This window comes from Corythoichthys intestinalis, chromosome 6, assembly GCF_030265065.1.
Source record: "Corythoichthys intestinalis isolate RoL2023-P3 chromosome 6, ASM3026506v1, whole genome shotgun sequence".
Taxonomy (NCBI): Eukaryota; Metazoa; Chordata; class Actinopteri; order Syngnathiformes; family Syngnathidae; genus Corythoichthys; species Corythoichthys intestinalis.
The window spans coordinates 7730720-7745663 of record NC_080400.1 but is presented as its reverse complement, the minus strand read 5'-3'; the positions used below and the strand labels follow the sequence as shown (position 1 = coordinate 7745663).

Below are 14944 nucleotides of genomic sequence, written 5' to 3'. Positions count from 1 at the left end.
TTGCTATCAAAAGCTCTATTTGTCTTGTTGTTTCTGTTATTTTTTAAAAGGAAAACATCATTCAGATGTTTGGGATGTAACTAAAGCAAAAAAAATAACTCTGTTAAAGTCAAAGTTATGTTTGAAATGTATGCGTTTACAATAAGCTCAATTTCTCAGTTTTTTCATCAGAAATTGGAAAATTCCTCCAACTAAGCTATTTTCTAATGCTGATTTCTAAAGAATGGAAAAAGATATGAACTATTTTTTTTTCCAGATGAAAGAAAATAGTTTAATCTTTCTTTTGGTGGGTTCCGTGTTTATATAGCAATAGAACAGAATTTTCTGCGGGCTTTGCAAAATCAGTCAAAATCCAGTAAAACGGCCAGGAGCGAAGGGGGTTGCACCGGTGAAAATGGCTGGGAGTGAATAAGTTAATAGCCAGGTAGGCGATAATATATGGCAATAAAAGCACTTTAAAATGATATCGGATAATATCGGCATCGCTTCTTCTTTATCGGTTTTGTGCCAATACGCATGTTGCCTTCAAAGTGAATTTTGCCTTTGTACAAGGACTGGTCACACCTTAGCAAAGCAGTTATTTTTATTGACCATTAGATGTCTCCAAACTAAGATGTTTGGGATTTGTAATGTGAACAGACCATTTCCATTCATGGTTCAAATATTAAATTAACAATAAATGATTGAAAAATAATGAATTGTTTAAAAAAAAAAAAAAAAAAAAAAAACGAATTTTCAACAGTAAATATAGTGGTGCAATATAGGCACTTTTTCCAAACCTTCAGTTGAACGTCTTTTATTTTTCACACAATGTTTATTTGGAAAACCTTGAAGTTGTTACATTTATCATTATTAAAACATTTGATATCGGTATCTGATTTTTGGTGACAGGGGACATCGGGAAATCGCTTAAAAAGTCATTATAGGACATATCTCCATATTAATAACATACTAGTTGTTGTCAATTAATTTGATCATAGATGCCGATTAATCGATTAATTGTGGCATCCCCAATACGCACATATATACATATACTGTATTTTCCGCACTATAAGGCAAATCGCATTGTAAGGCGCACCTTCAATGAATGGCCTATTTTGAAACTTTTTTTTTCATATATAAGATGCATGAGTAGTCGTAGTAGCAGTAGTTGTGGTTTGGGGTTGCGTGTAATGCATCCACTAGATGAAGCATGCCATGATGAACCAATGTTGATCCATACTGTACATAAAATTAAAATTAAATGGTTTTTAGGTGAGCCGTAAAGTACAGAAATTACGGTACTTGTATTAAAATTATACTAATAGTTGTCAATTAAATTGTTAGTTTCTTAGTTATTAATTAGGCGATTAGTCATCGCAACCCTAAGAAGCCCCTAAAGCAGGAGTGGGCAAACTATTCCACAAAGGGCCGCAGTGGGTGCGGGTTTTCGTTACAACCTATCAAGAGGAAACCTATTCACCAATCTGGTGTCATACAAGTGCAATCAGTTGATTTCAATCAGGTGCATCCTGTTTCCCCGGACTTACAGTTGTGGTCAAAAGTTTACATACACTTGTGAAGAACATAATGTCATGGCTCTCTTGAGTTTCCAGTTATTTCTACAACTCAGATTTTTCTCCGATAGAGTGATTGGAACAGATACTTCTTTGTCACAAAAAACATTCATGAAGTTTGGTTCTTTTATGACTTTATTATGGGTTAACAAAAAAAGTGATCAAATCTGCTTGGTCAAAAATATACATACATGGATCTGAAAAAACGACTCATTGACTTGAACAAGTCAGGAAAGTCACTTGGAGCCATTTCAAAGCAGCTGCAGGTCCCAAGAGCAACAGTGCAAACAATTGTTTGTAAGTATAAAGTGCATGGCTCTGTTTTGTCACTGCCACGATCAGGAAGAAAACGCAAGCTATCACCTGCTGCTGAGAGAAAATTGGTCAGGAGGGTGAAGGTTCAAACGAGAATCACCAAAAAGCAGATCTGCCAAGAATTAGAAGCTGCTGGAACACAGGTGTCAGTGTCCACAGTCAAGCGTGTTTTGCATCTCCATGGACTGAGAGGCTGCCGTGCAAGAAGGAAGCCCTTGCTCCAAAAGCGGCACCTTAAGGCTCAACTGAAGTTTGCTGCTGATCACATGGACAAAGATAAGACCTTCTGGAGGAAAGTTCTGTGGTCAGACCAAACAAAAATCGAGCATTTTGGCCACAATGCCCAGCAATATGTTTGGAGGAGAAAAGGTGAGGCCTTTAACCCCAAGTACACCATGCCTACCGTCAAGCACGGTGGTGGTAGTTTTATGCTGTGGGGCTGTTTTGCTGCCAATGGAACAGGTGCTTTACAGACAGTAAATGGGATAATGAAGAAGGAGGATTACCTTCAAATTCTTCAAGATAACCTAACGTCATCAGCCCGAAGATTGGGTCTTGGGCGCAGTTGGGTGTTCCAACAGGACAATGACCCCAAAGACACATCAAAAGTGGTAATGGAATGGCTAAATCAGGCTAGAATTAAGGTTTTCGAATGGCCTTCCCAAAGTCCCATTGAGAACTTGTGGACAATGCTGAAGAAACAAGTCCATGTCAGAAAGCCATCAAATTTAACTGAACTGCACCAATTCTGTCAAAAGGAGTGGTCAAAGATTCAACCAGAAGCTTGCCAGAAGCTTGTGGATGGCTACCAAAAGCGCCTAATTGAAGTGAAAATGGCCAAGGGACATGTTACCAAATATTAGCGCTGCTGTATGTATATTTTTGACCCAGCAGATTTGATCACTTTTTTCTGTTCACCCATAATAAAGTCATAAAAGAACCAAACTTCATGAATGTTTTTTGTGACAAAGAAGTATCTGTTCCAATCACTCTATCAGAGAAAAATCAGAGCTGTAGATATAACTGGAAACTCAAGAGAGCCATGACATTATGTTCTTCACAAGTGTATGTAAACTTTTGACCACAACTGTATTATTGGTTAAACTGCCTGTGCTTGATCAGTTGTAACAAAGACCAGGACCCACTGCGGCCCTTGAAGACCGGTTTGCCCACCCCTGCCCTAAATGGACATCGACAGAAATGAAATAAATGTAAACCATCTAGTGCGCACCAGATAGTTTGTGGTGCACACTAGAAACTATCTGGCTCTGGACAGCAATTAGACATGCATTTTCATTTATTACTTTATATAATAACAAGAGAAATTGCAGTTTTGATGAGAAACCTCAACTGTAATGATGTCGATGATGCCAAGATAAATTTTTTTTTCACGCAGACGCGCAACAATTTTGTTAGCACCAAACAGGAAGTGGAGAAGCTGATGAAAAGAATCCGGTCGGCAGACCAGGACTACAAAGCTCCAGGCCCGTGGAGCATGGAAGGATTTCTGTATGTACAGGAAAAACGTGAGTTACAATCCTACAGCTAAATCACTCACTGTCATTGACAAAGATATAGTGTTGGCTAAAAGTATTGGCACCCCTGCAATTTTTTTCAGATAATGCTCTATTTCTACCAGAAAATGATTGCAATTACAAATGATTTTGTAGTAATATCTTCATTTATTTGGCTTGCAATGAAAAAATTGGAACAAAATTAAATCATTATCGTTTTACACAAAACTCCAAAAATGGGGAGGACAAAAGTATTGGCACCCTTAGAAGAATCATGCAATGGTCCTCTAATTTGTGTAATTAACAGCACCTGTTACTTACCTGTGGTACATAACAGGTGGTAGCAATAACTAAATCACACTTGCATCCAGTTAAAATGGAATAAAGTTGACTCAACATGTGTCCTTGTGTGTACCGCATTGAGCATGGAGAAAAGAAAGAAAACCAAAGAACTGTCTGAGGACTTAAGAAGCAAAATTGTGAGGAAGCATGGGCAAGCTCAATGTTTCAAGTCCATTTCCAAAGACCTGGATGTTCCTGTGTCTACCATGTGCGGTGTCATCAATAAGTGTAAAGCCCATGGCACTGTGGCTAACCTCCCTAGATGTGAACGGAAAAGAAAATTTGACGAGAGATTTCAACGAAAGATTTTGCGGATGGTGGATAAAGAAACTCGGCTAACATCCAAACAAGTTCAAGCTGTCCTGCAGTCCTAGGGTACAACAATATCAACCCGTACTATCCGTCGCCATGTAAATGAAAAGGAACTCTATGGAAGGATACTCAGGAAGACACTACTTCTGACCTAGAGACATAAAAAAGCCAGGCTGGAGTTTGCCAAAACCTGAGAAAGCCAAAAAACGTTTTAGAAGAATGTTCTCTGGTCAAATGAGACAAAAGTAGAGCTTATTGGGAAAAGGCATCAACTTGAAGTTTACAGGAAAAAAACGAGACCTTCAAAGAAAAGAACATGGTCCCTGTAGTCAAACATGGCGGAGGTTCCCTGATGTTTTGGGGTTGCTTTGCTGCCACTGGCACGGGACTGCTTGACCGTGTGCCTGACATTATGAAGTGAAGGAATTCGGCTCCCCCCCGCTAAGCCGCGGAAACAGCACCAGCCGAACGAAATGCTGGTCCGCTGGCACCGCTCCCCAAGCCAACCGGTGGGGGCCGAAGATTCTGCACGTTCACTCCCGTGTTAACCCTTTGGACTGACTCCGTGTTCCAAAAGTTTGAAGAAGGCTCACCGAAAGCAGGTTGACAATTTATTCGTCGACAATGGTCAAACACAAGGCAAAAAAACAGACGAGGGAGAGGCAGTGTCGGATCCAAGGTCCGCAAAACAACGGACACATTGGAATGTTCCCGAGCAGCGACCGTGTTATCTAAATTTTCAGTTCTTTTTGAAAGCTGCGGTGGAGTGGGCCGGGCCAAAGGCGTGGCTGGGTGTTGTCTTAGGATCATCCCTCAGGTTCGTGCTTCATCCTCCGTGGTTGCCACGGCGACCGACGCAGGTCTTGACGTCCAAGGCGCCCGTGTTATCAACTTGTTATCTTGGTTGGGCGAGGGTGCTCTCCGATGCCACTTGTTTTAGGACAGAGCGCCCTGCTCTTGGTCCTGGAGTGCCCGGGAGAACTGATTGCAAGAGTTGGTCCGTCAATCTTGCTCATGATGCGTTGGGCTTCTGTGATAAGATGGTGTTGTGTATCCTCTATTCTGCTTGTTTTCATTAAACTATGGTTTAAGTGCTATTTATTTTATATTACGAGTGTTAGAGTAATATAAACAGCCCTACAGTAAATATGAGAAATGATACTATTCCCTGATTATATTACCTGTGTTAGAGTAATGCAAACAGTTATATGGTGTGTGCGAGAAAGGTAACTATTCCCTTCAGACGTCTGAAGACTACCAACACATTTTGCAGCATAATGTAGGGCCCAGTGGGAGAAAGCTGGGTCTTCCAGCAGGACAATGACCCAAAAACCACCTCAAAAAACATTAGAAAATGGTTTGAGAGAAAGCACTGGAGACTTCTAATGTGGCCAGCAATGAGTCCAGACCTGAATCCCATAGAACACCTGTGAAGACATCTGAAAATGACAGTTTGGAGAAGGCACTCTTCAAATCTCAGAGACCTGGAGCAGTTGGCTAAAGAAGAAAGGTCTAAAATTCCAGCAGAGCATTGAAAGAAACTCATTGATGGATACTGGAAGCAGTTGTTCTCAGTTATTTTGTCTAAAGGTGCTACGAAGTATTACGCCGAGGCTACCAATACTTTTGTCCGGCCCGTTTTTGGAGTTTTGTGTAAAATGATAATGATTTTTTTTTTAAATTCATTCTCTTTGGAGTTTTTTCATTGCAAGCAAAATAAATGAAGCTATTACTAGCAAAGCATTTGTAATTGCAATCATTTTCTGGGAGAAATTAAGCATTGTCTGACTGGATTGCATGGGTGCCAATACTTTTGGCCAGCAGTGTACAGTACATTTAATCCATTGGAACTGGGATGATAAGACGTCCAATCCATTTGAATTGGGAGAGGTTGGCAGCGATCATTCATCCCAGTTAAAATGGATTAGACGTCTATTGTCGTCAATGGCAGCATGTGAGTTGGAACTTCACTCTTTAGGTCCTCTTGGCTGCACGTGGGCTAGACACTATTGCACGTATGAAAAAAGCAGCAAGACTTTAACAATGAGCAACACTGACAACAAGTCAGCCAATAAGCAGGTAATTTACACCCTCCGTTTTTTCAATTTTCGATCAGCATAGCTTTAACTTTGTTGAATTTTTGCTGATTTTAACCACATTTTAGAATGGTGTCGTTCCCAACCAACAAGAGATGTTCAAGCTCAAATCGTGCATTCGGAGGAAAACTGATTCCATCGACAAGCGCTTTTGTTTCGACATTGAAGTGGTGGAAAGGTCTGTCATTTTGCATGGGAATTATGTTGAGGAAAAAAAGTGATTTTTATTTGACCTTGAACTGCATGTTCAGATATTGTTTCCTGTCAATTAACCCAGTGTGTGTCCCGCCAGAGATTCTTAGTATACACGCTGACGTCGTTTGGCATTCATTGACATCCTTTAATGTTTTTCAGCTTCCTTTAAGTCTGGCATGAAACCCCCCTCTCTGTAACTCTTTGTTGCGTAATACGGTAATCCCCCGTTCCATTCGCGATGGATTGGGATTGAATCATGATGGGAATTTTTATTTAATCACGATACAGCAAGTTTTATTACTACTCTTCTTTTTGAGCTCATGTAAGATTTTCGATCACTCAAAACATAACTAGACAGAGCAGACCCCGACTTAAGCAGCAAAATTCAAAGCATTGCCATATTTGGTATACTTGACTCTCCTTTTAAGTACGAAACAAGTCATTGTGAAATTCCTATTCGGACCTCTGTGACCTTTAACCTCATCACCTCAAAATGTAATGGCCTCTTCAGTTTCATATTAAAAACAACCTGCAATTTTGGTCATGATCCCTTTATTCGTTCTCAAGTCATTAAGAAATTCCTTTTCAGACCTCTGTGACCTTGGACCTTATGACCTCTAAATACAAGCATCTTTTCCATTTCAGTTTACAAACATATCCTGCAATTGTGACAATCCCTTAATTTGTTCTTAAGTCTTCGACTTTGTCGTCCCAAAATGGAATCGCCTCCTTCCGTTTCATATAATAAACAAAACCTGCAAATTTAGTAATGATCCCTTAATTCGTTCTTGAGATATCACAAAATTACATGTCTGACCCCTGTGACCTTTGACCTCATCTCCCTGAGATACAATCACGTCTTCCATTTAATATTACAAACACATGTAAGTTCGGCAATTCCTGTATCTGTTCTCGAGTTACCGCAAAATTCCCTTTCTGACCCCTGTGACTTCTAAACGTCATTATTGTCGCAAATTGCCCTGTCTGCCCTCTGTGAACTGTTAAACCTAACAGACCTAGCAGATTCCCTTACAAAACCATTACCCCAAAATGTAATTACCTCTTCCGTTTCATATTACAAACATATCCTTCAAGATTGATCATAATCCGTTCATTCGTTTGAGTTTTCGCGAAATTCCTTTTAAGACCTTTGTGACCTTGGACATCGTTACCCAAAAATTTAATCACTTCTTCCGTTTAATATTACAAACATATCCTGCAAGTCTCATAACAATCCATTCATTCGTTCTTGAATTATCATGAACACAAACATACAGACATTCAGCACCGAATATAAAACCTTCTGTACACTGCAAATTCCTAATAAGATTATTTTTATTAAATCTAGTCAAATAATGTTCTCCATCTTGTTTTTAGTGTTAGAGACTAGTTAACAAATTAATGTGTAAGATTATTGTACTTACTAATTAAATACAGGTAGTCCCTGGGTCATAGGGCTGCAACTAACGATTATATTCATAATCGATTAGTCGGATAAATGTCACTTTTTTCACTTACCTTCACAGTTTAGCTTGAAGTTGTTTTAGGCATGTTGTAAGTAAGAAAGAAGACAAAATGGATGACTATTTCCTTTTAAAATAATATTTTATCACAGCTTCCTAACTTAATTATGTTCTACAACTGTTACGATTATCAAATTTTTGGCAACTAATTTATTAATCAATTTTTATCAATAGTTCGATAGTCATCGATAGTTTAGGCAGATGTCCTAAAATTTTTGCTGTCCAAAGTAAAAGCAGATTTTTGCTCATGTCGTACTTTGACTTAACAAAAAATATAATGAAGAAATCTGACAATATTTACGACTGAGAAGTTATATGCATGTTATAAATTCAAGAATTTGAACAAGTTTAAGGTGAAGAAGATTAATTGGTTATCAAAATAGTTGACAATTAGTTTGCGAATCGATTAGTTGATTAATTGTTGCATCTCTACGACGTAACCTGAATTTCCGCGTAAATTGGAATTAATCCTTTAAGTACCCCTAAATACCCCCTAAATCTCAAAATAACTATTCGAAAACATGTATTATACGTTATATTAATAAAATAAAAAAATAAGATACTGTATTTACTGTCAATGCTGAGAGATGGCTGGACAAAACACTGGCCCCCTTCAGACATACTCTGAACTCCGATTAAGTCCCGGGATTTAAACGGGTAGACCTTATGTCTGAAAACAATCCTAGTATATCTCGTCCTAGTATAATGTCCAGTTAATTAATGGAAAATAAGTATTTGGTCAATACCTTATACCGATACCAATACTTTGTTGGCAATTACAGATGCCAAACATTTTCTGTAACTCCTCACAAGGTTTTCACACACTGTTGCTGCTGTTTTGGCCCATTCTTCCTTGCAGATCTCTTCTAGAGCACTGATGTTTTGGGGGTGTCGTTGGGCAACACGGACTTTCAACTCCCTCCACAGATTTTCGATGAGGTTGAGATCTGGAGACTGGCTAGGCCACTCCAGGACCTTGAAACGCTTCTTACGAAGCCACTCCTTTGTTGCCCTGGCTGTGTGTTTGGGATCATTGTCATGCCGAAAGACTAAGCCACATCTCATCTTCAATGCCCTTGCTGATGGAAGGAGATTTTCACTCAAAATATCTGGATACATGGCACCATTCATTCTTTCCTTTACACAGATCAGTCGTCCTGGTCCCTTTGCAGAAGAACAGCCCCAAAGCATGATGTTTCCACCCCCTCTCTTCACAGTGGGTTTGGTGTTCTTCGGATGCAATTCAGTATTCTTTCTCCTCCAAACACGAGACCCTGTGTTTCTACCAAAAAGTTCTATTTTGATTTCATCTGACCATAACACATTCTCCCAGTCCTCTTCTGGATCATCCAAATGCTCTCTGGCGAACCACAGACGGGCCTTGACGTGTACTGGCTTCAGCAGGGGGACACGTCTGGCAGTGCAGGATTTGAGTCCCTTGCAGCGCATTGTGTTACTGTGGTCTTACTTTAATACTTTAATACTGTGGTCCCAGCTCTCTGGAGGTCATTCACTAGGTCCCAGTGTGGTTCTGGGATTTTTGCTCACCGTTCTTGTTATCATTTTGACGCCACGGGGTGAGCTCTTGCATGGAGCCCCAGATCGAGGGAGATTATCAGTGGTCTTGTATGTCTTCCATTTTCTAATAATTGCTCCCACAGTTGATTTATTTACACCAAGCATTTTACTTATTGCAGATTCAGTCTTCCCAGCCTGGTGCAGGTCTACAATTTTGTCTCTGGTGTCCTTCGACAGCTCTTTGGTCTTGGCCATAGTGGAGTTTGGAGTGTGACTGACTGAGGTTGTGGACAGGTCTTTTATACTGATAATGAGTTAAAACAGGTGCCATTAATACAGGTAACGAGTGGAACCTCGTTAGACCTTGTTAGACCTCGTTAGAAGTTAGACTCTTTGACAGCCAGAAATCTTGCTTGTTTGTAGGTGACCAAATACTTATTTTTCACTTTAATTTGGAAATAAATTCTTTAAAAATCAAACAATGTGATTTTCTGTATTTTTTTTTCCACATTCTGTCTCTCATGGTTGAAGTTTACCCATGTTGACAATTACAGGCCTCTCTATCTTTTCAAGTAGGAGAACTTGCGCAATTGGTGGTTGACTAAATACTTATTTGCCCCACTGTACACCATCTTTAGCATCAGCCTTCCCCCAGGGTAACCGTTGAGTTGAGAGCATGACTAAGCAATATGACTGTCTTTTCTGTCCATAATGAAACAAGGACTTGTCGTTCTGACAGCACTGACATGTCCATTGACACAGAAATTTAATTTTGAGCGATAGACTGAGTATTTTGCACAAAAAAAACTGTCTTTTGCAGTTGTTTTGCTACTTGTGCAACATATAAGGATTGAACAAGTAGTTTTGAGAACTATTCTAAAATTAATAACTACTTTTAAGGAGGTGTGTCTTTGCTGTGTATGTTTTCACATACGGGCGGAGGTCAAACGAACAAGTGAGGACTCTTAGAGCATGTAATGTTGCATAATGAACATAATAGCTGCCAATTTTCTTTTTTCAAGAATAATAAATCAGAATGAACATAGGAGCTGCAATTATTTTTTTTCTCTGATTTTCTCTATTATAATCTTGATTGCTCATACCCGTTCCCAGTCTTTTCTTCCTCTGTTTTCATCTCTACGTAGAAACGCCGTCTGCCGCGGAACACTTTTCAGGCCGCTTCGGTTATTCTATAAAGTCCGGTACGTGAGCGGACTCTCGTGGCATGTACACATGTGTGCGTGTGTTTGCTGTGATTCTTGCCTTCTACCTGAACTGCAAGGGTCCCCAAACTTTTCCACATCGAGCCTCAGTGGGTGCAGGATTTTTTTGGACCAATCTGGTGTTTTACACAAGATTACACAAGTGTAATCCATTGATTGTAGTCAGGTGCTTATTGTCTTAGCAGAAACCTTATTGGTAAAACGGTCTTTGCTCGGTAGGAACAAAAACCAGGACCCACGGCGGCCCTTGAGGACCAGTTTGGACACCCCTGCTCTACTGCCTTGTTTGTTGCCTCACTGGGGCAAAAAGATGCTTCAATTAAGTTTTCATTGTTTTTTTTCTTATGCACATTTGAGATGAAAATACCTTTCAGTTTAGTTTTTAACCCATTTTATCGACAATAATTGGCCGCCACTGACGGTGACGTCCAATTCACTTTCCTTCCCAGTCAGTGGATTGGACGTCTCACGCTGTGAATGGCACTGAAAAATGACCATTCACAGCCAGTCTTCACAGTTTAAAAATATTATCTTTACAGTGTTATTTGGGGCCATAACCAGTGGTTTTCTGTTTTCATTCATTTTTATTAATTTTGCTTATATTAATATTTTAGACACTTATAATGTTCTTTATTCAATTAAACAAATATATTAAAATAAAATCACAAACTACGAAAAAATGTGTGTGTGCATTTATAGATATAGAATCTGCCGATACAGAGTCCCCGATCTGATACCGAAAATACTTTTTCTGGAAGTGTTGTGTGTGTTGCATATAAAACGTAGGGCCGCAGCTATCGAATATTTAAATAATCGATGATTCTATCAACTATTTAGTTCAAATAATCGAGTAATCAGATCAAGAAAATTTAATGCTTTGCAGACTAAACTTAGGAGATGTAAAACAATAGTTTGCTAAGATTGCACTTTTTAAAAGAGCATTAAATTGGAATACAAAATAACATACCTGAGTGTTTCTTCAAACTATGCAGAATTGCACTTTTACTTCACAAGAGCAAGAAATGCATTTAAAACTAAATTAAAATACATGAGCTTATTAATAAATAAATGAAGATCTGAGTACAACAAAAGAACAATTGGCTAAGTTGCGTAGCAAAAGTCTGTTAGCTTAAATCCTATAAAATGCTTACGTTTTTTACAATGCTCTTAACAAATCTTCACTTGTTCTCAAAAAAAATAAAACCTGCTAAATATACTTCTAAACGAAATAACGAATGCATATAAAGGCTTACTGGCTCAAACAAAAACACCTTATGTTGGTCCTTACAGGGAGCAGCTAGATTCAGCCATGTTAGACAAGTTATGCTATATTCACTGTTTCCACTAGAGGGCAGTGTATCCACCAAATCAATACTAAATGCAACACTTTCAAAACAAACCATTACAACATCACTCTAATTAAATGAATCGTCAAAGCAGCAAAATTTGATTTGAAGCTTTTTTCTCATCGAATTACTCGAGTTAATCGGTTGAATCATTGCAGCACTAGCTATATTTTGTATCTTTTGGAAATCCTGTTGTATATATTTTTTAAATGAAAAACCCGATCCTTTTCACCCGATTCCGATCCTCTGAAAACCGGTGCGATCTTGCCTGGTATACCAGACTCACCGCTGTTCCAGCGATTGAGTCTGGCGACCGGAGCAAGCCACAGCAAACAGACAGCGGAGTGGACCAATTAGCGACGGGCAGACGTGACGTTGTTAAAGCGACAAGTAATCAGCGTGAGCGGAGAATGGAGTAGTTTTTTCAACATGGCTAGCGCGAGCCATGTTGACTGTTGTCAATGACTTGTTTCGATGTGTTTTTGGTCATTTAAAACTGGTTTTACCCGAGATTGGAACAGATTCTCAGCTCTCCTGTTCGCCATCTGTGTTGTTGTAGACACGACTTTCAGCGCGCAAGAGTGACGTTACTCGTTAAGAACATGTCACGCAAATAAACGAATCTAATTGGATGATTGATTTTGTACCTTGCTCGAGAGGCCGCTAATGGGCTGGGTCCCAGACTATTTCTCACAGTGTTTGAAAAATACAGGGAGAATAGTCTGGCTGTGCCAGGCAAGGTGCGATCGGCCCGATTTCCGACCACGTCAACGGATCGGGGACATCCCCAATATATACGGTACATATACTGTAGAGAACATTATGGAAATGACAGACACGGCGGCATTAGCAACATGTATAAAGATCTAGACGCGTTAGTAAACAGCCGCCATCTTAAAGCAGAAGACTTCTCAGGAAGGCTCAGTTGTAGAGAGCTTTCCTCGCGAACCTAAGTAACGTTTTATCTAAAATGCTCCAAAATCGGCAAAATCTTGACTTAAATCTATCTTTAAATAGTGAAACAGTTTAAAAAACTTACACATGTCGAAAGTAGACAGAAGAGAACTAATGCAATAACGGGAGCAATTTTAACAACTTTAACGGTTGATTCACAACATATGAATGTGGAAGAGATTTACCCATGTTGACAATTACAGGCCTCTCTAATCTTTTCAAGTAGGAGAACTTGCACAATTGGTGGTTGACTAAATACTTATTTGCCCCACTGTATCTAGTTATCGCAATATCTGCAATACCCCTGTGTCTAGTTAAGTTTAGGGTACAGAATTGGGCTGGGGCCAGTTGTCCCAAAAACCCTTTAAACTTCAGCAGTTTAAACCTTAACTCAGTTACCATTCAAGTAACTGAGTTACTAACGCAATTACTTTTTGGGAGAAGTAATTTGTAACTATAATTAATTACTTTTTTAAAGTAAGATTATCGACACTGGTTATGTCAAATAAGGACGGTTTAAATAGGCTACGTGACTAATGTGGTCAACTGCTTCAAACCTAACACAAAAAAACACAATGGTTAAAAGTATGAGAGGGTAGTATATGCAAAAAGTATTTTTGAGGCAATGAAAAGGTTCTAAAAAACTAAAAACAAAAATAGTGAATACTCGCGTCTTCTAACCGATGTGCACATGCGTGCGGACGCTTGCGCAAGCGCGCTGAGCATTGTGTAGGACGTTCCACCGCATAGTAAGGAATGGCCGAACACCGGTTTAATTTGAACAATAGGATAGAATGGACACGGACTGGCTCTATATCTTGCCGGACTGGACCACAAACGCGTCTGGTATAATTTGCTTTTTAGTCAGATTAAGACTTGACTGTAAAATGGGGGAAAATAATAAAGATATTTGAAGCTGAAATCTATGAAAGTCTCAAGTGTGTCGAAACGCAAACACATTAAAAAGTTATTCAATAGATTCTATCAGAGTGACTTTACCTTGGTTTCTTTGTGTAGTTATTACTTCAATACAGGTTTTCCACTTTTAATTCTAATATGGAAATATTAATAAGAAAAAAAAAATCTTATATAATCTGTTATACTGGTCCTTCTCAAAAAAAAAAAAAGCATATTGTGATAAAGTTTATTATTTTCTGTAATGTACTGATAAACATTAGACTTTCATATATTTTAGATTCATTACACACAACTGAAGTAGTTTGAGCCTTTTATTGTTTTAATATTGATGATTTTGGCAAAAAAAGTCAAGAAAAAAATAAAAATCCCTATCTCAAAAAATTTGCATATCATGAAAAGGTACTCTAAAGAAGTTACTTACCTAATAATCTGAATCAACAAATTTACTCAAAATCCATGCGAAAGATTCCTGAGGCTTTTAAAAACTCCCAGCCTGGTTTATTACTCAAAACCACAATCATAGGCAAGACTGCCGACCTGACTGCTGTCCAGAAGGCCATCATTGACACCCTTAAGCAAGAGGCTAAGACACAGAAAGAAATTTCTGAGCGAATAGGCTGTTCCCAGAGTGCTGTATCAAGGCACCTCAGTGGGAAGGAAAAAGTGTGGCAGGAAACGCTGCACAACCAGAAGAGGTGACCACACCCTGAGAAAGATTGTGGAGAAGGGCCGATTCCAGACCTTGGGCGACCTGCACAAACCTGGAAATGGGCTGCAGGTGCCGCATTCCCCAGGTCAAGCCACTTTTGAACCTGAAACAGCGGCAGAAGCGCCTGACCTGGGCTACAGAGAAGCAGCACTGGACTGTTGCTCAGTGGTCCAAAGTACTTTTTTCAGATGAAAGCAAATTTTGCATGTCATTCGGAAATCAAGGTGCCAGACTTTGGAGGAAGACTGGGGAGAAGAAAATGCCAAAATGCCTGTAGTCCATTGTCAAGTACCCACAGTCTGTGATGGTCTGGGGTGCCATGTCAGCTGCTGGTGTTGGTCTACTGTGTTTTATCAAAGGCGAGTCAATGCAGCTAGCTATCAGGAGATTTTGGAGCACTTCATGATTCCATATGCTGAAAAG

General features: G+C 39.3%; 1 protein-coding gene across 7 annotated transcripts in view; it reads left to right on the top strand.

Moving 5' to 3' along the window:
* The window catches only part of LOC130916974 (rho GTPase-activating protein 42-like), a 247007-nt gene that overhangs the window by 188654 nt on the left and 43409 nt on the right, over positions 1-14944 (top strand). For 5 of the 7 annotated variants that reach the window (XM_057837981.1, XM_057837980.1, XM_057837978.1 and 2 more), the window contains 4 exons: positions 3268-3397; positions 6018-6118; positions 6204-6313; positions 10517-10573. In XM_057837981.1, coding sequence (XP_057693964.1) covers positions 3268-3397; positions 6018-6118; positions 6204-6313; positions 10517-10573 — 398 coding nt within the window. The remainder of the gene's footprint in view (positions 1-3267; positions 3398-6017; positions 6119-6203; positions 6314-10516; positions 10574-14944) is intronic. The other 2 variants (XM_057837983.1, XM_057837982.1) reach the window with 1 other exon arrangement.